Source organism: Saccopteryx leptura, chromosome 3, assembly GCF_036850995.1.
Source record: "Saccopteryx leptura isolate mSacLep1 chromosome 3, mSacLep1_pri_phased_curated, whole genome shotgun sequence".
Classification (NCBI taxonomy): Eukaryota; Metazoa; Chordata; class Mammalia; order Chiroptera; family Emballonuridae; genus Saccopteryx; species Saccopteryx leptura.
In genome coordinates this window covers 176,444,316-176,470,841 of record NC_089505.1, presented here as the reverse complement: position 1 = coordinate 176,470,841, position 26,526 = coordinate 176,444,316, and the positions used below count along the sequence as shown (strand labels likewise).

The 26,526-nt window shown below is 39.6% G+C and overlaps 1 protein-coding gene across 1 annotated transcript in view; it reads left to right on the top strand.

The window, feature by feature from the left end:
• The window catches only part of GMDS (GDP-mannose 4,6-dehydratase), a 770,392-nt gene that overhangs the window by 582,887 nt on the left and 160,979 nt on the right, over positions 1–26,526 (top strand). Inside the window, exon 8 of the mRNA XM_066376915.1 lies at positions 10,404–10,522. Coding sequence (XP_066233012.1) covers positions 10,404–10,522 — 119 coding nt within the window. The remainder of the gene's footprint in view (positions 1–10,403; positions 10,523–26,526) is intronic.

Genomic DNA, 26,526 nt, shown 5'->3' with positions numbered 1-26,526 from the left:
ATTATATTTCTATTGGCAACATTGTTTTAGACAAATCTTGTAATGTCCTGTTTTCCTCTGCTTTAATGCATACAATATGGTATGTGTATAGGTTTGATGTATTGGTAATGATGATTATCAACACTGAAACTGAGAGATCTATGGCAAGGGTAGGATCTCTTATTCAAGGGAGCCCTGAACCAGCCCAGTAGTTGGATTCCAGAGACTAGAGTCAGACCTAGAGGCAGAGCCAGGGGCCAGGACGGCTTGAGGGGCAAGGTCACAGAGCAGTCAGAGCAGACTTCTCAAGGCATGTTTAGGCACCATGTCAGGACCCATGAGTAGAGGGATGGGTGAGCAGTTGGTCAGGAGTGTAAAGGAGCTTCCTGCTGCATACCCACAGCTTTTCTATGGTTCCTGCTGAGCCAGGGACTAATTCTAGAATGGCTTACCTGGATATGTGAGTGGGTGCAGGTAATTGGAAACACCTGGTGGAGGTAGGTGACTGGGCATGCTCCAGAACCACTTCTGGAAAATATCTTGTGACAATAATGATGTTAGGGCCAAGTTAGAGCATTTGTTAAATTATAGTGACCTAAAAGTGAGTCTCCATATTCCAGGTGTTGGTCTGTGAAAGATTGTTGCCCTATCACTGTACATTGTTAAAGGCAGACAGAGAGCCTTCCATAGAAACCGCAAGCTGAAGCAATGTTTCTATTAAAGGCAAATATTGTTATTACTGTATTGCCTGGCAGGACAGCTTAGTTGGTTAGAGCATTGTCTGATATGCACAGGTTGCTGGTTCCGTTCCCGGTTGGGGCACATACAGAACCAGACTGATGTTTCTGTCTCTCTAGCTATCTATCTATATCTCCCTCTCTTCTTTCCTCTCTCTAAAAGCCAGTAAATACATTTTCTTAAATGTATTAGTTACTGTATTGAATCAATCAGTAGATATTATAGTCATCACAAGGTGGTAGATTTTTTCCCAGAGATGGCTTCAGTAATCCCTCCCATCCTGCACACCCTCTAGCAATGTGACTTTACCACTCTTCTCATAAAGGAGGAGAGTCTGTTTTTCCTTTTTAGAATTTGGGCTGCCCCTATAACCAGTGGTATCCAGAGGAAGTAACACCAAGTCATTTTTCAGGCTGATGCCTTACGAGCCCTTGCAGCTTCTGTTTTGTAAAAGAGCTTGGACTAGACAAGTGAGTAATGAGAGACGGCGGGGGTGGAGGCATGTGCATCCCACATCCAGGACCCAGACCTGTGAGGGAGGCCATCTGGTGCGACAGCCTCATTCAAATCACCTCAGCCAACACTTGCAAGTAGCACAGATGAGCCACCCCTGCGAGCCTTCCTGAATTACTAACTCACATAATCCTGAGCAATAGAAAGGGTAAGCCCTTAAGTCTGGATGGCTTATTAAGTAGCATTGAACAGATGAAACATCCTTATTTATATGTGCATTTTTCATTGAGGCTCTTTCCCACATTATTTACATGGTCACATAACTTTGGGGTTCATATAATCAAAATAATTCTTTATACACTCACTGAGAATATACAGTGTGTTCGTAAAGTCATGGTGCACTTTTGACCGGTCACAGGAAAGCAACAAAAGACAATAGAAATGTGAAATCTGCACCAAATAAAAGGAAAACCCTCCCAGTTTCTGTAGGATGATGTGGCAACATGTGCGCATGCACAGATGATGACATAACACCGTGTATACAGTGGAGCAGCCCATGGCCATGCCATTCGAGATGTGGATGGTACAGAGGAAAGTTCAGTGTGTTCTGTGGCTCGCTAAATTCGAATCCGTGACCAAAGTGCAACGTGAATATCAGCGCATTTATAATGAAGCGCCACCACATAGGAATAACATTACTCGGTGGGATAAGCAGTTAAAGGAAACTGGCAATTTGGTGGAGAAACCCCATTCTGGTAGGCCATCAGTCAGTGACGAGTCTTTAGAGGCTATATGGGATAGCAACCTAAGGAGCCCTAAAAAATCTGTGCATGAGTCCACATCGAACTGCACTGAATAGATATGAAACTGGGAGAGTTTTCCTTTTATTTGGTGCAGATTTCACATTTCTGTCGTCTTTTGTTGCTTTCCTGTTACTGGCCAAAAATGCACCATGACTTTACGGACACACTGTATTATGCAAAATGTACATACATACATATAGTCTGTAGATTTTGCTCATTAATTTGGAGTACTAAGAGATCCATGCAATGAGACTCCATAGGAATGGGAAGTCCTTTAGGGATAACCACTTTTATACTGCCTAATGGCAGGAAAATGTTACTGAAGGAGAAACCAATTTTACTGTCTGTTTCATAGCCTTCTGACTGAGGGGCAGTGTAGATGGTGATGGGGGGGTGGGGAACAGAGGAGGAAGCAATAATTGCCAGACATCACTGTAGTGGCCAAGTGACTTATGGACTGTTCTGTGAGCCACACTAACCAACTAAGTGCTGAAAACTGAGGACAGTCATGTCCTGGGCAGAGAATGTAATTAATCTGGTGGCAGGGTTTTGGGAGTCATTTGAACTGAAGCTGCAGGCTGCCCTCTGCGAACTTCCCTGCTCTTCCTCATATGATTTCTTCAGCAGGTATCTGCCTTGTTCTAGTAGTAACAGCAATTGGAAAGGTGCTTCCCCATGCCCTGCACCTGAGGTGGGAGTGGGAAAGAGGGCTCCAAGGAGAAGAAAAGGAGCATTAATAACGGGATAGCACATACTATAAGGAGTGTTTATTCAAAGAAAAGATACATAGCTGGAGCTCAGATCATTGTTCTCCACAGAGTCAAAGAAACTCCAGGCAACATGTTTTTGTTCAGTTTGCTAAGAGCAAAGGTGGGCAGATTACAGACCAGTTGCCTATTTTTATAAATAATGTTTTATTAGAACACAGCCATGACTACTTGTTTCTGGCCATATTTGGGCTAAAACAGCAGAGTTGAGTCATTGTGTTAAATATCGTATGACTCACAAACCTAAAATATGATATTTACTGCCTGTCACTTTAAGAAAAAGTTTGCCAACCCCTGGCTTTAAAGAAAATAAATGAAAAAGTTAGGGTGGGGGTAATTAGGAAAGGTATGGTAGAGAAAAAGAAAATCATTTCAGAGATTGAAGCCACATTAACAATATTTAAAATAAATGGTACTAAAACAATCAGATGAACAACAGGAGGAAATCATGTAAAATAACATGGATAAGAACAAACATTAAAAAGAGTAGATGCAGTACAACAGACATAGAAAGCAGAAGAAAAGAGATACAACCCATGCATAATTGGTGTTCCTGAAAAAAAAACCAAAACAGGTGGCCCTGGCCGGTTGGCTCAGTGGTGGAGTGTCAGCCTGGCGTACAGAAGTCCCGGGTTGATTCCCGGCCAGAGCACACAGGAGAGACGCCTATCTGCTTCTCCACCCCTCCCCCTCTCCTTCCTCTCTGTCTCTCTTTTCCCCTCCCGCAGCTGAGGCTCCATTGGAGCAAAGATGGCCGGGCGCTGGGGATGGCTCCTTGGCCTCTGCCCCAGGCGCTGGAGTGGCTCTGGTCGCAACAGAGCGACACCTCGGAGGGGCAGAGCATCATCCCCTGGTGGGCAGAGCATCGCCCCCTGGTGGGCGTGTCGGATGGATCCCGGTCGGGCGCATGGGGGAGTCTGTCTGACTGTCTCTCCCCGTTTCTAGCTTCAGAAAAATACAAAAAACAAACAAACAAACAAAAAAAAACCCAGAACAAATAGAAGAGATAATATCCAGTCAAAGATGAATAGAAGAAATAGATAACTTGAACCTGCATGTCGAAAGTGCAGATGTTACCCCAGAAAAATCAACTCAGAATTATTAACACAAGATTAAGAGATTTTAGGTCTTACATGGTTTCCAGGGATGAGGAAAACGAACCCCCAACCTGGAATTTGCAAACTGCTGAATCTGGCTAGAATAAAAGGATACAGGGCAAGGCAGATTTTGACATGGGCTCTTTCTTTCAGTGCATATGATATCAAGGTAAATGATATGTTAACATCAAAAGTAAGACGCAAGTGATATCCAGCTTTCTAAGTTGTTTTATTATTTTTGGTGTCTTTATTAATTTGTTATCTAATGATTTTTCTTGTTCAGTAACTTTGTATTTTTAAAATATCTGAAGAAACTTTATTCAGAGGAAGCCACAAACCACAGTATTTTTACCCAGGATGAAAATTAATAGATTGAGAAGACCATAAGGCCAACCTTTGGTTTTATGCTAGATGATTTTCTTGATATAGTTTTACTTGTTTAGTACCCGTTTCCCAAGTATGTTATAGTCGAGGGTACTCCCAGGCTAACCTTCAGACGTGCCTATGTGGGTCTCACAAAACATAAGCTCTGGCCTAGTACGGACTACTTGCAGTCCTGGCTCAAACTATAAATACTAGGCTATCATCTAGAAAACAGCTGCTATGCCCTGGCCGGATGGCCCAGTTGGTTGGAGCGTTGTCCTGAAGCACAGAGGTTGCCAGTTCGACTCCTGGTCAGGGCACACACAGGAACAGGTTGGTGTTCCTGTCTCACTCTCGCTCCCTTCTTCTCTCAGCTGAAATCAATAAATAAAATTAAACAAAACAGCTACTGAACAAAGCTTAAAGACAAAGTGTATGTGAATGGGTCCACACTTGGCATTATTTATTGGGAACTTTAATTTCCATTTGTTCAAATTACTATGATTTTTATTAGAATTATTTCATGCCCTGGCCAGATAGCTCAGTTGGTTAGAGCTCATCCTGAAACACAGAGGTTGCCAGTTCGATCCCCAGTCAGGGCACATACAGGAACAGATCTATGTTCCTGCCGTGCTCTCTCTCCACCCCCTTCCTTTCTGTCTAAAATCAATACATAAAAGTAAAAATAGAGTAAATGAGTTATTTCATAGACTTTTTCTCCTGAACTATATACATAGTTCTCCGTTAAGATGATTTTTATGACAGTAGCACCTAAAGCACAAAAGCGCAGGCTGAAAAAACAGCAGTCAAATAACAGAGTTAAACATAACCTTGGTTAACAAATCTTGTTATTCATGGATGGCAGCTCAGTTAATAAGTGTTTGTGGCTTGGATACTAAACTGGAGGTTAATGGTGAGGTGGAAGCAATTGTAGAATCCAGAATTTTAAGACAAACATCCATCACACCCCAGAAGGCATGTGTGGAATCAGGTGTGGTTACTCGGCTGTGGTGATGTGCTTTGGGTGTTCTCCTTCACTGGTCCAGCTGTGAACAGCGTCAGAGCTACCAAACCCAGGAAAGAGGAGTGACCCTTCACTGTCCTCTTCCGCATTCACGATGGAAATGGCCAAAGAGGAGCCTGTAGAAGAGAAGTATTTTCTTTTAACTTTTTAAATTAAAATTTTATTTTTGACTTCTCTAAATTAGATTTGTACAATGGATAGTTGAATTACATAGTTACAAGAGAGTACATGTTCAAAATGAACTAATATTTACACGTATCTAAGTTGGCCTTCAAACAATAGTGTGGAATTAAATCTCCCTAAACTTCATGTGCCTTAAAAGAAAAATGAAAGTGAGGTATGATTTGAAAACTGTTACTGTGCGTTTGACATTAAGTGATATTCTACATTAAAGAATCTGAAGCATTGGTAATTCCATTAGGAGGAATTAACTAACTGTCTTTCTTCTCTGTGAGATGGATTAAACAGCAGAATTTTTTTCATTTTCCCTGGTGATCAGGTCATAGCTGAAAGTAAATAACTATCTGAAGAAGCAGATAAGTCAGTTGTATCCTTATAGGGCACTGAAAGAATGTGGGAAGACTGTCTTTTTTTCTTCATTTCTTGCAAGACAGAGAGAATCGACATCTGAAACATGTAACTTCAAAATCCTTCCTATACTTAGGAGCCAAAGCTGGTGGTAGCCTGATCACAGATTGTGCCCTGGTGGTGTCATGGGTCATATGTTCAGCACATGAACAGGAAGGGGAGAAGTGGTGAACTTTTGCCTCAGTTGTGCCATCCGTCAGAGAATAAATAGACCAGAGATCAACATGTGCAGCTGTATGTGGAGGGAGCGGCTGAGTGCTCCTCACACAGGGGCCTTTGTGTCCTGGACATGACCTAGCATTATGATGGGGTGCACTGGGCCCGGGCTTGGCAAATTACTAACCCACTATCACATCAGAACACAGGGTCGCTTATCTTCTAATCCAGAGTGTCACCTGTTCTTCATTTACCAGTCAATAACCATTAATTATGCTCAATGGAAATTTAAACAAAGCCCTTTCTCTCTGTAAAACCAGTAAACTATTCAGTAATAACAAATAAATGTGAGGTTGTATATCCTTTCCCTTCCCATTCCCAGACTGGAGTCTGGTACAATATGAACTTTAGAGGAAATGCCTAGAAATTGATAGGTCAAAGGCTGCAGATAGTCTTATGGAAAAGAAAAGAGCAGATTCTTGGCACTCACCCTATTGAGAGCGGTTGCTCTAACTGATCCACAGATTCCCGTTGAGGAACGAAACAGGCAGCAGTGCACTTGTGCCCAGTGTTTGAAGTAATCTACTATCCACCAGTACATATTTTCTCCTTTTATTTTTAGCAAGCCCTTTGTTTTATTTTCATATGACTAAAAATACATTTTTTTTCAAAACCGTTTTAGCACAACACAGCATTTTAAAAGAAATAGAATCAAACTGAACTGTCCTGGAAGACCTACTTGAAATGTTTTTAGAATGGAAATTTGAGTAAAACACATTTAAGTGTATACATTAATTCTTCAGAAAAATGTTCAAATAGAATTTGTAGCCAGAAGCATAATTTAATTTTTCCTAAAAACTTTAGAACTATTTTGAAGAAAGCCGAAAACAAGTTTGTGTGTGTGCGTGTACACAGGTGTGCTCAAGGGAGGTGGGAGGGTCAGCCTAGTTGGGGAAGGGTAGCCAAAGGGCAGGCCTAGTCCCAGTGAACCCAGCTGTGCTCTGTGCCTTTGGTCATAGAGGAACTCGGGGAGATAATAGCACTGCGCTTCAAGGGCCAGACTTGGGGCTCTTGGACATGGTCTGGAAGGAGAGGTCCGAGTTCCCACACAGATGAGGGAAGAGGGCATTCTGGGCCATGGGAGCTGTACACACAAGTCATGGACACAAAGAGCAGGTCCCTACCTGGCCCCTGCTAGAGCCAGCACCCATTGCAAAGAGGCACCTCTCTGAGGAGCTCAACCATAAAAGGTGCTGGGCTGTGGCTCAGACCCCAGTCTTCCTCCTGACTAGAGCAGATAGCAGTATGCAGTGGCCATGGGGCTCAGGGAGCAGCAAAGCTTTTGAAGACTCTGTGTTGCATGAGCTCCCTGATGAAGGGAATATCTCCTATTGTGAACGGCCTTTTAAAAACTGATAGGGCTTGCCCTGGCCGGTTGGCTCAGTGGTAGAGCATCAGCCTGGCGTGCAGGAGTCCTGGGTTCGATTCCCGGCCAGGGCACACAGGATAAGCGCTCATCTGCTTCTCCACCCCTCCCCCTCTCCTTCCTCTCTGTCTCTCTTCCCCTCCCGGAGAGCAAAGTTTGCCCGGGCACTGAGGATGGCTCTGTGGCCTCTCCCTCACTCAGTACTTTTCAGTAGATCACTAACCTGAATCTATTGCCTTTGTTTCACCCAGTTGCTACATCTCTGAGGCATGTAAAATTGCCCAAAGTCTCATCTTTTAGAGGACAAAAATATGATTTAAAACTATCATGTAATCATCCTGGCCAATAGCTCGTTTGGTTAGAGCAGTGGTTCTCAAACTTTTTGAAGTCAGGGCACATTTAAAATCCTACAAATAATTGTAAGCACACTATATACAAATTTCTGAAGAAATATGTTATAATAATTAAGTCAAATATTAAAGAAAAAAAATAAAAATAAAATCCAAGCTTGCTTTTATGGTAATTAAATGAAATATAATAAATACGACAAAATTAAATTTATTCTGACATTAAGAAACATTTTTATGTTACGTTTTTTGTTATGCTTTTTAGAATTCGTAAAAAAGAGGCGTTGAAAAGTAAAAAAAACAACAAAAAAGTTATATTTTTATATATATAGATACATTCTTAATAAAGATTTAGTAAATTCGGCAGGTCCCGGCGTGAATGTGTTAAGGTTTTTCATTCTTGTGTTTATGAGAAACATGAGCCTGATGTGTCCTAGTGATTTCTTCAATGTTTGGGCATATATTTGAAATGCAAATTCTCATTTTCTTGTCAATACATTGAAGAATTCCTCTCTTTTTACTCTTAATTGTGTTGAGTGCAGAAAACCCCTACCATACATAACATCTTAACTTTCACCAAACAAAGGATAGAAGAAACTTGCCTCCAGTCTTTCCGGGGAACATGGGGGGTAGTGTAAACAATCCAGCACCACAGCTTAACAGCCTTTTGCAACCTAATCAGGCAAGTGAGGTGGGGGTTGGGAAGACTGTCAGTTTACAGTCAGTTCCCCACACCTCTGTCCCCCAAAAATCTAAACTCCAAAAACTCTGTTGGTTTTTTAGTCCCCAACAGGGACATATTTCTCTGGAATACCATAGGGCGCACCTGGAAATCTTCTAGGGTGCACCAGTGCGCCCTTGCACACACTTTGAGAATCACTGGGTTAGAGCATCATCTGGAAGTGTGGAGGTTGCCAGTTTGATCCCTGATTATGGCACATATAAGAGCAGATTGATTTTCCTGTCTTTCCCTCTTTGCTTTCCTCTCTCTCTCTCTCTTTCTCTCTCTCTAAAATCAATACAATAATTGTTAAAAAAAAACAAAAAACTATGAGGTAATAGGCCAAAATTTAAATATTCACAGGTAACTTCAAGTAAAAGAAAAATATTTACCTATTTTTTATTTTTAGAAGGCTGCCACAAATTCAAAAGAATATAGATGAATTAAATATTTTTGCTTTTATCTTTTTAAGAGAAAATAAGCTACCTTGCTGAATTCAGCAAACTACTTTTCAGCCTTTCCAGCCTTTCCATTGGCAGCTGGGAGATAACAAATGAACTAGTTTTTGTTAAATTTAGAACCAGAGTTCAATTTACATAATATTGGGAACTGTGTAACAATGACCTGCCTATTATTTTTACCTATTATATTTTTTAAAGTGAGTAGGACTGATAAAAGGAAAAACATTAACTTGTTTCTTGCTTGGGTTTTTTTAAAGAGACATCTTGCTGTCAGATACCAACGATAGTTACTTTTTAAAAAACCTGTGTCTTCTATCTGTGCAAACAGAACCCTTAAAATTAATGTGCAGTTCCAAGCTATAGAAACTATAGACCTGTGTGCTGATGTAACTGAGTGAAACCAGGCTGTCAGATTTGCCACAGTTTGTGTCTTAGACATGCAGCTGTGCTGCTGCCCTCCAGACTTCTTGTTCCTGTTGAAAAGTGCACCTGTGGGGGGCTCCCACTGAACAGCTGACCTTGAAGCACTTCCTGGTGAAATCCTGAGCTAGAGCAGACCTTTCTGTTGTCTCTCAAAGAACTAGTACTGTTCACACATGATTGTTTTTCTGGTCATGATTCTTGATTATTTTGCTTTTGGATGTCACCACATTGGTAAATTTTTTATTTTATTGGTAAGAAATCTTGTTCTATTTTTTAGACAAACATCTGTCTTTAAAAGACATTCCCCTCCCTTCCATCCATGATATGAAGGTGAATTAGGCAATGCTTTTTAAACTCTTCAATATTTTGTTCCTCTAAATTGCAGTCAAAGGACCTGCTGTATGTGAATCACCTGGGATATTAAAGCTAAAGATGCCTGAACATATTCTCTACTAAGTCCACTTCTGTGAGTGTGGCCCAGGCATCTATACTGAGATGTCCTATGTGACTCTGATGCACATTAAAATTTGAGAACCACTATGTTAGTAGTAAGAATATTGTATTAAATTCATGGTTATTCTCTAACTGTACATGTTACAGTATTTAAACATGGAGGCTATTAGACTGAGAAGGCTCTAAAGCCTTAGTAGCCTCACATGAGCGAACCAAAACCTAAGCCAGACTCACTGCCCCTGAATTCAAGAAAATGAAACTTAAAAACAACCAATCACAAATAGCTAACCTGGCTTCCCCAAATAAGGCAACTGCATAAGCTAGAGCCAATCAAATAATGAAATAATGGCTTGGCTTTGCTTCACTTCAGTGTCTGTTCTATGAAAACCTAGCTCTTGTTGGTGGAGCACTCCTAACCATCTTTGGTTTACTACTGCACTATTCAAATTAAGATAGGATTACATAAACTCTTTAAAAAAAATTAGTGTGCCTCAGTTTACCTTTTAACAATGTCCATACCCAATTATGTGCACTTGATAACCTTATAGTTCCCAAGTAGCAGCACACTGCAACTTTTAACTCAGATTTACCTATCTCTCACTAGGCTATGTGGCTGATGTTGCAGAATGACAAGCCAGAGGATTTTGTCATAGCTACTGGAGAAGTCCATAGTGTTCGGGAATTTGTAGAGAAGTCATTTTTGCACGTTGGGAAAACCATCATGTAAGTATTACTGAGAACTGCTTTCTGGTCATTCATCAGATGTTTGCTGGCAGGTTTGTATACGTGTTTGTTCTTCTGCCTTGGTTTTGTCTTTTTTCTCTTTACTCTCTTGTGAAGCAATGTAGGGAGTTTCAATATAGACCCCAGACTTTGTTCTTCACTGCTTCCATCCCCAGTTATATTTTATGGGGCATGCTTGCCACCATCAAAACAGTCTTTTTAAAATTTATTTTTATCTTTTATATTTTTTTATATTTTTACTTTTTGAAAGGTTTTCAATTCTTTGATTTTTTTAAGTTTTGTATTATGGTTTACATATGGTGTACTATGATATTACTGTAGATAATTGTACTCTTACCAGTCAATATTATAACAATATACAATCTATCTTTTAATACTCTCATTCTATACTTTAAAAGTTTGAAACCATTAAAATTTTTTCTGAAAAGTTTCAAATACATTACAAACAGTCTTCCTTTTTAAGAACCTTTGAGAGTAGTTTGCAAGCCTGATGCCCCATCACCCAGGACTTTTGTGTGTGTTTCCTATAAACTGATATTTTTCTCACAGAAACACAATACAAACATTAAAATTGGGAAATTTACTGCAATAAAGTACTACTGTCTAATCAGATCCAACTTGAGTTTTGCCAATTGAATGAGTGCTACACTGTATACAAAAATGATCTAGTTTATACTCACATACTACATTCACTTGTTGCATTAGAAATTTTTGAAGGCAGATTTTTACCTGAATATTTGAAAGATTTGTGGGAAATCCATCATTATACATGGAAGATTGGAAGATTATTATTTGGCAATTATTTTTACTGTGATAGCAAAATTTTTCATTTTAAATATTTTTATTTTATTTTTTAATTACACTTGAAATTCAGTATTATATTAGTTTCTGTTATACAGTATAATGATTAGAAATTTATATACTTTATGCAGTTATTACCCCAATAAGTGTAGGACATGTCTGTCACAATATATAGTTATTATAGTATTGCTGACTAAATTCTTTTTTATTTATTTATTAATTTTTTTTTTTTAAGTGAAAGGAAGGGAGGTAGGGAAACAGACTCCTGCATGTGCCCTGACTGAGATTCACCCAGCAATCCCTGTCCGGGCCGATGCTTGAATCACCCAAGCAACTCACTACAGGAGGATAAGAGGGAGAGGAGGGGGAGAGGGAGGCAGAGAGAAGCAGATGGTTGCTTCTCATATGCACCCTGATCCAGGATTGAACCCAGGACATCCTCATGCCAGGCTAAAGCTCTATCCACTGAGCAAACCGGCCAGGGTAACTAAATTCCTGTGCTGTACTTTGCATCCCCATAAATGTGTTTATGTGACAATTTTTACTTCTTATCCCTTCATGTTTTTCACCCATCCCTCCAACCTTCTCCTATCTGGCAAGCATCACTTTGTTCTCTGTATTATGGGTTTGTTTTATTCATTTATTTTGTCTTTTAGATTTGACATATAAGTTAAATTATATGGTATTTGTCTTTCTCTGACTTATTTCACTTGGCATAATACCCTCTAGGTTCATCCATGTTATCACAAATGGTAAGATTTCATTTTTTATGGCTGACTAATACTCCATTATATGTATGTACCACTTCTTTATCGAGTTGTTGTCAATGGGCACTTAAGTTGTTTCCATATCTTGGCTATTGTAAATAACACTGTAGAGAACATAGGAATGCATATCTCTTTTCGAATTAGTGTTTTAGATATCATTGTATAAATACCCAGAAATGGAATTGTTGGGTCATATGTTCTATTTTTCATTTTTTTAATCTTATTTTTATTAATTTTAATGCAGTGACATTGATAAATCAGGGTACATATGTTCCAAGAAAACATCTCCAGATTATTTTGACCTTTGATTATGCTGTATACCCCTCACTCAAAGTCAAATCGTCCTCCGTCACCTTCTATCTGGTTTTCTTTGTGCCCCTACCCTCCCCTGACTCCCTTCCTCTCCTTCCTCGCCCTCTCCCCACCCCTCTACCCCACTCCCTGTTACCATCACATTCTTGTCCATATCTCTGAGTCTCATTTTTATGTCCCATCTATGCATGGGTTCATATAGTTCTTAGTTTTTTTCTGTTTTACTTATATCACTCCGTATAATGTTATCAAGGTCCATCCATGTTATTGTAAATGATCCGATGTCATCATTTCTTATGGCTGAGTAGTATTCCATAGTATATATGTATCAAAGCTTTTTAATCCACTCGTCCTCTGACGGACACTGGGGCTGTTTCCAGATCTTTGCTATTGTGAACAATGCTGCTATAAACATGGGGGTGCATTTCTCTTTCTGGAACCATTCTATGGTGTCCTTGGGGTATATTCCTCAAAGTGGGATGGCTGGGTCAAAAGGCAGTTCTATTTTCAATTTTTTAAGGAATCTCCATACTGTTTTCCACAGAGGCTGCACCAGTCGGCATTCCCACCAGCAATGCAGGACAGTTCCCTTTTATCCACATCCTCGCCAGCGCTTATTCTGTGTTGTTTTGTTGATGAGCGCCATTCTAACCGGTGTGAGGTGATATCTCATTGTGGTTTTAATTTGCATTTCTCTAATGATTAATGATGTTGAGCATTTTTTCATCTGCCTATTGGCCATCTGTATGTCCTCTTTGGAGAAGTGTCTATTCATTTCTTTTGCCCATTTTTTGATTGGATTGTTTGTCCTCCTGGTGTTGAGATTTACAACTTCTTTATACATTTTGTTTATTAACCCCTTATCAGACATACTGTCAAATATGTTCTCCCATTGTGTAGTTTGTCTTTTTATTCTGTTCTTGTTGTCTTTAGCTGTGCAAAAGCTTTTTAGTTTGATATAGTCCCATTTGTTTATCCTGTCTTTTATTTCCCTTGCCCATGGAGATAAATCAGCAAATATATCGCTGCGAGAGATGTCGGAGAGCTTACTGCCTATGTTTTCTTCTAAGATGCTTATGGTTTCACGCCTTACATTTAAGTCTTTTATCCATTTTGAGTTTATTTTTGTGAATGGTATAAGTTGGTGGTCTAGTTTCATTTTTTTGCAGGTTGCTGTCTAATGTTCCCAACACCATTTGTTGAAGAGGCTGTCTTTACTCCACTGTATTTCCTTACCTCCTTTGTCAAATATCAGTTGTCCATAGAGCTGTGGGTTTCTTTCTGGGTTCTCCGTTCTGTTCCATTGATTTATGTGCCTGTTCTTATGCCAGTACCAGGCTGATTTGAGTACAATGGCCTTGTAGTATAGCTTGATATCTGGAAGTGTGATACCTCCCACTTTATTCTTCTTTTTTAAGATTGCTGAGGTTATTCGTGTTCTCTTTTGGTTCCATATAAATTTTTGGAATACGTGATCTATATCTTTAAATTATGTCATTGGTATTTTAATTGGTATTGCATTGAATTTATAAATTACTTTGGGTAATGCAGACATTTTAATGATGTTTATTCTTCCTAACTATGAGCATGGTATATGCTTCCACTTGTTTGTATCTTCCTTGATTTCTTTTATCAATATTTTATAATTTTCTGAGTAAAAGTCTTTAGTCTCCTTGGTTAAATGTACTCCTAGGTACTTTATTTTTTTGGTTGTAATAGTGAAGGGGATTGTTTCCTTAATTTCTCTTTCTGACTGTTCATTGTTGGTGTATAAAAATGCCTCTGATTTCTGAGTATTAATTTCATATCCTGCCACCTTGCTGAATTCATTTATCAGGTCCAGTAGTTTTTTGACTGAGACTTTAGGATTTTCTATATACAATATCATATCATCTGCAAATAATGATAGCTTTACTTATTCTTTTCCAACTTGAATGCCTTTTATTTCTTCTTCTTGTCTGATTGCTGTGGCTAGGACTTCCAGGACTATGTTGAATAAGAGTGGTGAAAGGGGGCACCCCTGCCTTGTTCCTGATCTTAAGGGGGTTGCTTTTCATTTTTGCCCATCGAGTATGATGTTGGCTGTGGGTTTGTCATAGATGGCTTTTATCCTGTTGAGGTATGTTCCCTGTATTCCCACTTTGCTGAGAGTTTTGATCATGAATGGGTGCTGGATTTTATCCCATGTATCTATTGAAATTATCATGTGGTTTTTCTCCTTCCTTTCATTTATGTCATGAATAACATTGATAGATTTGCGAATATTGTACCAGCATTGCCTCCCCAGAATAAATCCCACTTGATCATGGTGTATGATTTTTTCCATATATTGTTGGATCCGGTTTGCTAATATTTTGTTGAGGATTTTAGCATCTAAATTCATCAGGGATATTGGCCTATAATTTTCTTTCTTTGTGTTGTCTTTGCCTGGTTTGGGAATCAGAATTATGTTCGCCTCACAAAAGGAGTTTGGAAGTCTTCCTTCCTCTGGAATTTTTTGAAATAGCTTGAGAAGGATACGAGTTAGTTCTTTGAATAGTTGGTAGAATTCACTTGTGAAGCCATCTGGCCCAGGGCTTTTCTTTGTTGGGAGTTTTTTGATAACTGTTTTGACTTCATTTGGTGTAAGCGGTCTGTTTAGGTTTTCTGATTCTTCCAGACTGATTTTTGGAAGATTGTATGTTTCAAGGACTTTGTCCATTTCATCTAGGTTGTCTAGTTTTTTGGCATACAGTTCTTCATAGAATTTTCTTACAATCCTTTGTATTTATGTTGTGTCAGTTGTTATTTCTCCCCTCTCATTTCTAATTTTATTTTTTGAGTCCTCTCTTTTTCTAGGTGAGTCTAGTTAAAGGTTCATCGATCTTGTTTACCTTTTCAATAAACCAGCTCCTAGTTTCATTGATCCTCTGTATTGTTTCTTTAGTCTCTATGTCATTTACTTCTGCTCTGATCATTATTATTTCCTTCCTTCTACTACATTTAGGCTTTACTTGCTGTTCTTTTTCTAGTTCTTTTAGATGCAGGGTTAAGTTGTTTATTTGAGCTTTTTCTAGCTTCTTAAAGTGTGCCTGTAGTGCTATGAACTTCCCTCTCAGTACTGCTTTTGCTGTGTCCCATAAATTTTCAGTTGTTGTATGCTCATTATCATTCGTTTCTAGGAATTTTTTAATTTCTTCTTTGATCTCATTCTTGATCCATTCGTTATTTAACAACCTGCTATTTAATTTCCATGTGTTTGAGAATTTTTGAGCTTTTCTGTTGTGGTTGATTTCTAGTTTCATGCCATTGTGATCAGAGAAAGTGTTTGATATGATTTCAATCTTCTTAAATTTGTTGAAACCACTTTTGTGCCCTAACATGTGGTCTATCCTAGAGAATGTACCATGAGCACTTGAAAAGAATGTATATTCTGCTGCTTTAAGGTGAAAGGTTCTGTAGATATCTATTAAATTGAGTTGATCTAGTGTGTCCTTTAAGTCTGCTGTTTCTTTGTTAATTTTTTTTCTTGAGGATCTATCTAGTGATGTTAGTGGGGTATTGAAATCCCCTACTATTATAGTGTTGCTGTTGATCTCGCTCTTTATATCCATCAAAGTCTGCTTTATATATTTATGTGCTCCTATATTAGGTGCGTAGATATTTATAATAGTTATATCTTCCTATTGGATTGCTCCCTTTATCATTATGTAGTGGCCTTCTTTATCTCTTATTATATTCTTTGTTTTAAAGTCCATTTTGTCTGATATAAGTATTGCTACCCCAGCTTTCTTTTCATTTCCATTTGCATGAAATGTTTTTTTCCATCCTTTTACCTTCAACCTATGTGCATCTTTTGTTTTAAGGTGTGTCTCTTGTAGACAGCATATGTATGCGTCCTGTTTTCTTATCCATGCAGCTACCCTATGTCTTTTGATTAGATCATTTAATTCATTTACATTTAAGGTTATTATTGACATGTAGTTGTTTATTGCCATTTTATTCTTTAAAGCTGTATTCCTCTTTTACTATATTCTTTTCCCAGTTTGATCTGTTTACATCATGCCCCTTAACATTTCCTGCAGCATTGGTTTGGTTGTAATGAATTCCTTGAGTTTTTTTTTGTCTGGGAACCTCTTTATTTCTCCTTCAATTTTAAATGATAGCCTTGCTGGATAAAGTAGTCTTGGTTGTAGGTTCTTGTTCTGCATTACTTTGAATATTTCTTGCCATTCCCTTCTGGCCTCAGTGTTTCTGTTGAGAAGTCTGATGTCATCCTTATGGGGGCTCCTTTGTAGGTGATAGCCTTTTTTTCTCTTACAGCTTTTAATATTTTCTCTTTATCACTTAGCTTTGGTATTTTAATTATGATGTGTCTTGGTGTAGGTTTCTTTGGGTTTCTTTTTAGTGGAGTTCTCTGTGCTTCTTGAATTTGTGAGAGTTTCTCCTGCATTAATTTAGGGAAGTTTTCAGCTATGATATGATTGAATAAAGCCTCTATCCCTTGTTCTTTCTCTTCTTTAGGAACCCCTATTATGCGGATGTTATTTCTCTTTATGTTGTCACAGAGCTCTCTAAGAGTTTCCTCAGACTTTTTTCGTCTCTTTTCTTTTTTCTTCTCTGCTTTCATGCCTTCATTCCAGTTGTCCTCCAAGTTGCTGATTCTATCCTCAGCTCCATCCATCCTGTTTTTTTTTTTGTTTGTTTGTTTGTTTTTTTTCATTTTTCTGAAGCTGGAAATGGGGAGAGACAGTCAGACAGACTCCCGCATGCGCCCGACCGGGATCCACCCGGCACGCCCACCAGGGGGCGACGCTCTGCCCACCAGGGGGTGATGCTCTGCCCATCCTGGGCGTCGCCATGTTGCGACCAGAGCCACTCTAGCGCCTGAGGCAGAGGCCACAGAGCCATCCCCAGCGCCCGGGCCATCTTTGCTCCAATGGAGCCTTGGCTGCGGGAGGGGAAGAGAGAGACAGAGAGGAAAGTGCGGCGGAGGGGTGGAGAAGCAAATGGGCGCTTCTCCTGTGTGCCCTGGCTGGGAATCGAACCCGGGTCCTCCGCACGCTAGGCCGACGCTCTACCGCTGAGCCAACTGGCCAGGGCCATCCTGTTTTTAATTCCTTCTATTGTGGTCTTCATTTCTGATATTGTATTTCTCATCTCCGACTGATTCTTTTTTAATATTTCAATATCCTTTTTTATACTTGCTATTTCTTTATTTAGGTTTTCGTGATGACCATCCATTGTTGTTCTAAGATCCCTAAGCATCCTTACAATCATTATTTTAAACTCCGCATCTGAAGTCTGATTATTTCCATATCACTCAGTTCATCTCCTGAAGGTCTCTCTTGTGGTTTCATTTGGAATGCACTTTTTTGTCTTCTCATTGTGCCTGGGTATCTGGGTATTTTCTTTGTAGAGCTGGTTGAGTCTAGGCTTGGTGTTGTCTGCCTCTAGTTTTTCCTTTGTTTGTTTCTAAGTCTTCTTGGGTTGGCATCAGCTATTATTTGTAATCCACTTTAGGATTCGGGCCGCTTTGAAGTCTTGATTTGTTTGTTTTCTTAACAGGTGATTGTCGTGTTTGCTGATCTCAGCAGGGTGCTTATTTGAACCAGTATTCAGGAATGCGGTGGGTGTGACCTGAGGTTCTGAAGTCCTCTTCTGCCAGTTAATCTTTCTGGGGTCGGGTTGCTTTCTCAGCTTCAGTAGGAGGAAGTGTATCTCAGATATCCGTGGAGACCTGAGTTACTGCCCCTCCTCCCCACTTCTTGTTTTCAGCTGTGTCTTGTTGTGCTGATTGGAGCTGGAGAGATGTCTGTATCTCTGTGACCTGGAAGTACTTTTGTATTTTGCTTTGTGGAAGGATCAGCCCCTCCCCCAGTTATGGCCGCCTCCAGCACTGAATGAGTCAGCTTTTTATGTCATCATCTATATTCCTCTCCCCCTCACCATCTGTCTCTCTCTCCTTTCTTTTTGGAAGACAAGAGGGCCCTTTCAACACACCTTACTCCCTGGTCGCCAGGTAAGTGGCTGTGAGCAGTATTTATGGCTCTTTTCCTTGGAGTGAGAGCCTAGCCTCACCTCCCCCCGCCCCCCCGTTGTTGTAAGCCAGGGAGATTCAGGCGCTCCCTACCAGGTTTGTTGTGGCTTCTTCTTTGCTCCTTGATTTTTGAAAGCTGTTCTTGTAGTCCAGATTTGGTTTTTCATGCTGATTGTTCATAAATTAGTTTATAATCCAGTTCAGTGGTGTGAGCTGGGAGTCTGTGCATCTGCCTACTCCGCTGCCATCTTCAGGTCTCTATTTTTCATTTTTTGAGGAACCTCTATGCTGTTTTCCATAAAGGCTGCACCAATTTACAGTCCCACCAACAGTGCATTAACATTCTTTTCCCCACATCTTTAACAACACTTGCTGCTTGTTGATTTACTGATGACAGCCATTCTGACAGCTGTGAGGTGGTATCTCATTGTGGGTTTTTTGTTTTGTTTTGTTTTTGTTTTTTGTTTTTTTACAGGGACAGAGAGAGAGTCAGTGAGAGGGACAGATAGGGACAGACAGACAGGAACGGACAGAGATGGGAAGCATCAATCATCAGTTTTTCATTTCGACACCTTAGTTGTTCATTGATTGCTTTCTCATATGTGCCTTGACCACGGGCCTTCAGCAGACCAAGTAACCAGCGACCTTGGGTCCAAGCTGGTGAGCTTTTTTCTCAAACCAGGTGAACTTGTGCTCAATCTGGCAAGCTCGGGGTCTCAAACGTGCGTCCTTCCACATCCCAGTCCAATGCTTTATCTAATGCGCCACTGCCTGGTCAGGCTCATTGTTGTTTTAATATGCATTTCGTTGATGATTAGTGACATTGAGCATTTTTTAATATGTCTGTATGGCCATCTGTATTGGCCATCATGTATGTCCTCTTTGGAAAAGTGTCTATTTAGATTCTCTGCCCATTTTTAATCAAATTGTTTGGGGGGGGGAGTGTTTGGTATTATGTTGTATGAATTTTTAATATATTTTGGATATTAACCGTTTATCAGATGTATTGTTGGAAAATATTTTCCTTTCAGGGGATTATTTTTTTTTTGTTTTGTAAATGATTTCCTTCCATGTGCAAAATCTTCTTAATTTAATGTAGTGACATTTTTTTTCTTTTTGGTTTTTGTTTGTTTGGTTGGTTGGTTTGGTTTGGTTTTTTCTGCTTCCCTTGCCCAGAGAGAGATATAAAATATATATATATTTCTAAGAATAATATCAAAGAGTTTATTTCTCACCTGACCAGATGGTGGAGCAGTGGATAGAGCATCAGACTGGGACTCAGACAGGTTTGAATCCCCGAAGTCACCAACTTGAGTGCAGGCTCATTCAACTTGAGTGTGGGCTCATCCAACTTGAGTGCAGGCTCATCTGGTTTGAGCACAGGCTCAGCAGCTTGAGCGTGGGATCATAGACATGATCCCATGGTGGCTGACTTGAGCCCAAAAATTGCTGGCTGGAAGCCCAAGGTCACTGGCTTGAGCCAAAGGTTGGTGGCTTGAGCAAGGGATCACTCACTCTGCTGGAGCCCCACAGTCAAGGCACAAAGAAGAAAACAATCAGTGAATAACTAAGGTGCTGCAATGAAGAATTGATGCTTTGGCCCTGGCCGGTTGGCTCAGTGGTAGAGCGTCGGCCTGGCGTGCAGGGGTCCCGGGTTTGATTCCCGGCCAGAGCACACAGGAGAAGCGCCCATCTGCTTCTCCACCCCTCCCCCTCTCCTTCCTCTCTGTCTCTCTCTTCCCCTCCCGCAGCGAGGCTCCATTGGAGCAAGGATGGCCCGGGCGCTGGGGATGGCTCCTTGGCCTCTGCCCCAGGCACTAGAGTGGCTCTGGTCGCAACAGAGCGATGCCCCGGAGGGGCAGAGCATCGCCCCCTGGTGGGCAGAGCGTCACCCCCTGGTGGGCGTGCCGGGTGGATCCCTGTCGGGCTCATGCGGGAGTCTGTCTGACTGTCTCTCCCCGTTTCCAGCTTCAGAAAAATTAAAAAAAAAAAAAAAAATTGATGCTTCTCATCTCTCTTCCTTCCTGCCTATCTGTCTCTCTCACTCTCTCTTGTTTCTCTCTCTGTCCCTGTCTCTCTCGCTAAAAGAAAAAAAAAGAGTTTATTATTATATTTTCTTCTAGAAGATTTATGGTTTCAGGTTTTCTGTTTAAGTCTTTAATCCATTGTGAGTTTATTCTTGTATATGGTGTAAGAAAGTGGTCCAGTTTTATTTTATTACATGTTTCTGTAAACATGTAATAATGTCTTTTTTCAGTCTGTTGTGTCTTTCAATCTGAAGTAAGACTCTTCATATCTATGCAGCATATGTATGACTCTTGTTTTCTTATTTATCCAACCACCTTAAGTCTTGATTGGAGCATTTAATTTACATATTTAAATTAATTAATAGGTTATGCCTTTGTTGCCATTTTATTATTTATATTATTTATCTTAAAGAAGTTTCTTTAACATTTCTTGTAATACTGGTTGTTATACTTCAAAAGAGTTAAGTTTCTAGTGCATATATAAATAAATTGTATGACAACAATAGCACAATGTATGAAGACAGGTGGAAGCATCTCATCATTCACAGGGTGGGGCAAAAGTGGGTTTACAGTTGTTCATAGGGAAAATAATACAATAATTAATAAATAATACAAAAATAAAAAATAAGCTCTTTTTTGCATACGCAGAACTGTAAACCTGCTTTTGTCCCACCATGTATTGTTTGTTAGCTTCTTACACTAGATATGAATTTGTATGAAATTATTTGAAGATAGACTACATAGTAAGTGTATACTTTAATCTCTGGAGAAACTGCTAAAACAAAATACATATAGTAAGCAGTAAGCCAATAGTGGAGTTAAAATTAAATTCTAAAAATATACTCAGTCTAAAAGAAAATAGGAAAAGAGGGAATGGGAGCAAATAGAAGATGGGACAAATTGAAAACAAATAGTAACTATTAATAATTCTATCCACTATAAATGTTCACTCTAATTAAAAGGGAGATATTGTAGGACTTGATTTAAAAAAAAGGCAATATGCTACCTACAAAAGCCACACTTTAAATTTAAACACATAGGTAGGTTAAAAGTAAAAAGTAGAAAAAGAAAACACATAAACACTAGCTGAAGAAAGCTAGAGTGGCTATATTTATATGAGACAAATTAGACTTCATTGAATTAGAAGGAATAGTTATTTCATAATTTTAAAGGGATCAATTCATCATGAAGACATATTTTAAATGCATATAATCCAGTTATAGTTATTTTAAAATATGACACAGCTGCGGGAAAATAGACAACTACACTTTATATTTGGATACTACAATATTTTTCTCTACATCACAGACAGAACAGTCAGGAAGAAAAACTATGAGGAAATAGAAATCCTGAAGACTTGCTCTTTATTTTTTTGGTACCCCTCTGATGTGAATGTTGTTATGCTTGATTACTTGATACTGTCCCAGAGATCCCTTAAATCATCTTCATTTTTTATTCTTTTGTTTGTTTGTTTTTTTGCTATACTGATTGTTTTCTGTTACTTTGTCTTCCAAATTGATGATTCAGTCTTCTGCTTTAACTAATCTGCTGTTGATATTATCTAATGTATTATTCATTGCAGTTATTGTATTCTTTATTTCTCACTGGTTCTGTGTTATGGTTTCTTTTTGTTGAAGTTCTTACAAAAATCATCTATTTTTTTGTTATATTCATTGAGCATTCTTAGAGCCATTGTTCCCCCGCATTGATTTGAGAGAGTGAGAGAGAGAAGCATCAACTCATTGTTCTACTTAGTTGTGTACTCACTGGTTGTTTGTCATATGTGCCCTGACTGGCGATCGAACCTGTGACCTCAGTGTGTCAGGGTGATGCTCTAACCACTGAGAAACCTGGCCAGGGCCTATAATGAGTGTTTTGAAATCTATATCTTGTAGATTGCTTGCCTCCATTTTGTTTAGTTCTTTTTCTGGAGTTTTGTCCTGTTCTTTCTTTTGGGGTATCTTTTTCTCTTCATTTTGGCTGCATCCTTATGTGGGGGGGAGGGTCTTTTTTGTTTGATTGTTTGAATGTATTAGGTAGATCTGCTGTGTCTTCTAGTTTTTTCAGAGAGGCCTTACTTAGTAGATGTTCTTTAGGGCCCAATGGCAGAATCTCCCTGGTCACCTGAGCCAGGTGCTCCAAGGGTGTCCCTTGTGTAGGTTGTTGTGCCTTCTTGTTTTCTTTGAGTCTTGATTGCTGTTGGCATGTCAGTGAGTGGGACTGACTAACCAGCTATGAGGATATGCTCTGACTACAGCAGACAAGCTATTGTGCAGAGGCTAACACCAAGATGCAGCATTCACTTTTGCAAGGCTCTCATGCCTGCCAAGTTTATCCTTTGGTTGTGTTGTTTGTGGCACTAATTCGATGGTGCTCTGGTGTGATCTGTGAACCAACAGCAACTGGGTTTGTTGGTTCTGGGGCCTCTTGGGATCTGCTCCAGTGCAAGTGATGGTTAGTTCTTGTCTTTGCCTGACTTAGGACCACCTGGTGAAAGCTACAAATTCATCTACCATTTGTACCTACTTGTGCTGGGTTTGGAGCTACTAGCTAGAGTCTATGCTTCAAACCAAACCTAGCTATCATTAGTGCTAGGCATAAGTCTGCCTAACAAATTTACGTGGCACATCATGGCCAGCTGTAATTTTTTTTTTTTTTTTTTTTTATTTTTTTTTTTTTTTGTATTTTTCTGAAGCTGGAAGTGTGGAGAGACAGACAGACTCCTGCATGCACCCGATCGGGATCCATCTGGCACGCCCACCAGGGGGCGACGCTCTGCTCACCAGGGGGTGATTCTCTGCCCCTCCGGGGCGTCGCTCTATTGCGACCAGAGCCACTCTAGCGCCTGGGGCAGAGGCCAAGGAGCCATCCCCAGCACCTGGGCCATCTTTTGCTCCAGTGGAGCCTCGGCTGCGGGAGGGGAAGAGAGAGACAGAGAGGAAGGAGAGGGGGTGGGGTGGAGAAGCAGATGGGCGCTTCTCCTGTGTGCCCTGGCCAGGAATCGAACCCGGGACTTCTGCACGGCTGTCATTTTTTTTAAGGGCTGTGGACCTTTGAGAGTTTTTAGAAAGTCTTCAGGACAAGCTGAGGCCAGCCCCAGACCCAAAAGAGTTGGGTGTTGTGGGGTCTTAGGAGATCACCAGGGTGGGGAGAGTAGTGGGAACCAGGTTAATGGAGACTCAGATTTGGCACTTGTCTGTGCCTTCAGGCTCCCCCAGTGGGATGTCTCCACAAAGGAACAATGTTATCTGCCTCGAGAGAGAGCTGCCCCTTCAACCCTTGCCTTGAAGCCAAACAATTCAATTTTTTGCCCAGTGTCCTTGGTGCTTTTTGAGCTACTGTCCTTTTGCTGGAGCTTAGGGTGAGTGTTTTTGAACAAGTGAGTTGTGCTCACGTTGTTAATGAGGAAGCCTGGAAATACAGCAGTTCTGGGTCTTACCCAAACGAATCTCTACTGATTTTCATAACCAGACGTTATAGAGACTCCTGTTCCCCACACTGGTGCTCTGGGTTAGGGAGCCTGCTGTGGCTCTGGTACCCCTTACTTCCCAGGGGAAAGCTCCACAACTGCGACATTTTTTTCCACTTCTTAGCTACCACATGTGAGTGTGGGATCATTCCTTTTAATGTTCCTACTCCTCTTACCAGTCTCAACATGGAATTTTTATTTCCTAGTCATGGGAGTTTTATTCTGCTGGTCTTCAGGTAGTTCTCAAGGGTGGTTGTTCTGTAATTTAGTCATAATTTTGATGTAGTTGGGTGAGGAGACAAGCCCAGCTCTGCCATTGACCAGAAGTCCTTATTTTACTCAATTTTTAATTATGAGAACATTAATAATGTTGTGCAACCATCACCACCATCCATCTCTAGAACCTTTTAATATTCCCCAACTGAAATTCCATACCTATTAAGCAATAATTCTTCATTTCATCCTCCTTCCCACCCCTGGCGACCACCATTCTACTTTCTGTCTCAGTGAATTTGCCTATTCTAAGTACCTCATATAAGTAGAATTACACAGTATTTGTCTTTTGTGTTTGGTTTATTTCACAGAGACTAATTTCCTCAAGGTTCATCTATGTTGTAGCATTTTCAACATTTTACTCCTTTTCAAGGCTAAACATTTCATTGAATGTGTATACTACATTTTGTTTATCCATTCATCTGTTGTTGAACACTCAGTTTGCTTCCACTCTTGGCTATTGTGAGTATTCCTGCTATGTATATGCATATAAAAATATTTGAATCTCTGTTTTCAGTTCTTTGGGGTATATACTTAAGAGTGGAATTCCTGAGTCATGTGGTAATTCTATGTTTAACTTGTTGAGGAGCTGCCAAACTCTTTTTCAACATTCCTTTATAAATTATAAGAAAGAACTTCCACTTCTAGCTGTGATTAAAAACTTTCTATCTTCAAAAACTAGGAAACTAGAGAAAATATATCAAACAATTGTTTTAGACATCAGGAAACAAGTAGTGTAGGACTATGTGATTCTTGGTAGAAAAGAAACAAATGAAATGAGCCTTGCAGTAAATCTTTTCTTCTTACTGGGAGCACAGGCTTAACCATGAAGTATGGAAGAAAAAGTCCAAGCAGAGAACAACTGTGTTGCTAAGTTGAGTAGGAAGAGATCAGAATTCAAAGAGTCTGAGGCACTTGGATGTTGTGAGGCAGAGTTCTAGAAAGGTGGTATCTACAAAGAAAAAAAGCTCCAGAAATCTGCACAAGTACCCCATTGAGTCTTTATTGAATAATAAGATGTAAGTGTGTAAGAAGGAATTCTGTAAGCTTGGACAAAAACTATATGGGAGCAGGGGAATGTTTCTTAGAGCTTTCTCACTTCTAAGATGCATTTGAGTTTTAACCAGCCACAATGGAGAGACCTTGTTTATCTCTCAGGTGCAATACAGATTCTAAAAGGGCTAGGTCAACCACCTAGAGTAAAGATTACCCTAGACTCAGGTTAATAAAGTCTAAATACAAACTTCAAAAGAATGAAACTGGACACAAATAACTTAGCCTCCTATCCTATCAAAGGCTAATGTTCTTCAAAAGGTGAGAGTAAAATCTAGACTCAACAAGATAAAATTTTTAATATTTAGCATTCAATCAAAAGTTAGTAGATGTATAGAAGCAAAAAATTGTGATCTATAATTGGGAGAAAAAAGCAATCACTAAAAACCTAGTGAGGAATAATAAAGATGACAGTATGAGCACACAAGAATGTTAAAATAGCTATTATAACTGTATTTAAGTATTTTAAGAAATATGTGGATATAGTGAGGAGAGAGGGAAAATATGTATTTTAAAAGTGCTGAAAGGACCTAGAGATGAAATATTGTATCTAAAATAAAGAATTCACTATCGGCACTGAGAGCAGATTAGATACTGCAGAAGAAAAAACTAGTGAACAAACTTAATAGATACAATAATAGAAATAATCCAAGGTGAAGCACATGAAGAAAGAACCTGGAAAAAGAAAACAGAGTCTCAGTGACCAGCTGGACAATATCAAACATCTAACATTTCTATAATTGGAGTTCCAGGCTAGAAAGGGAAGAGGGGCAAAGACAACAGAATTAAATAATGGCCAGATTTGTCCCAAATTTGTTGAAAACAATAAAACCACAGATCCTCAAGAAGTTTATTAGGCCCCAATATGATAAACACACACACACAAAAATCTCACCAGACTACATCATAATCAAAGTACTAAAAATAAAAGCTAAAGAGAAAATTATGAAAGCCCCCAGAAAAAAAGAGAATTATCTACAGAGGAACAATTATAAGAATGTTTTGTTATCAAAAACTACATGGCAGAAGACAGTGAAGCAACATATTTGAACTGCTGAAAGAAACCTGTAATTCTAGACGTAGGGCATCTATTTCAAAAATAGGAGTGAATTAAAGACTTTTTTCAGACAAAGGCTAAGATGGTTCATTGCCGGCAAACATTTAGACAAAGGAAAATGATACTAGTTAGAAGCTTGTTACTATACGGAGTAACGAAGAGCAAGAGAAATACTAAATATGTGGGAAAATATAAAAGTTTTCTC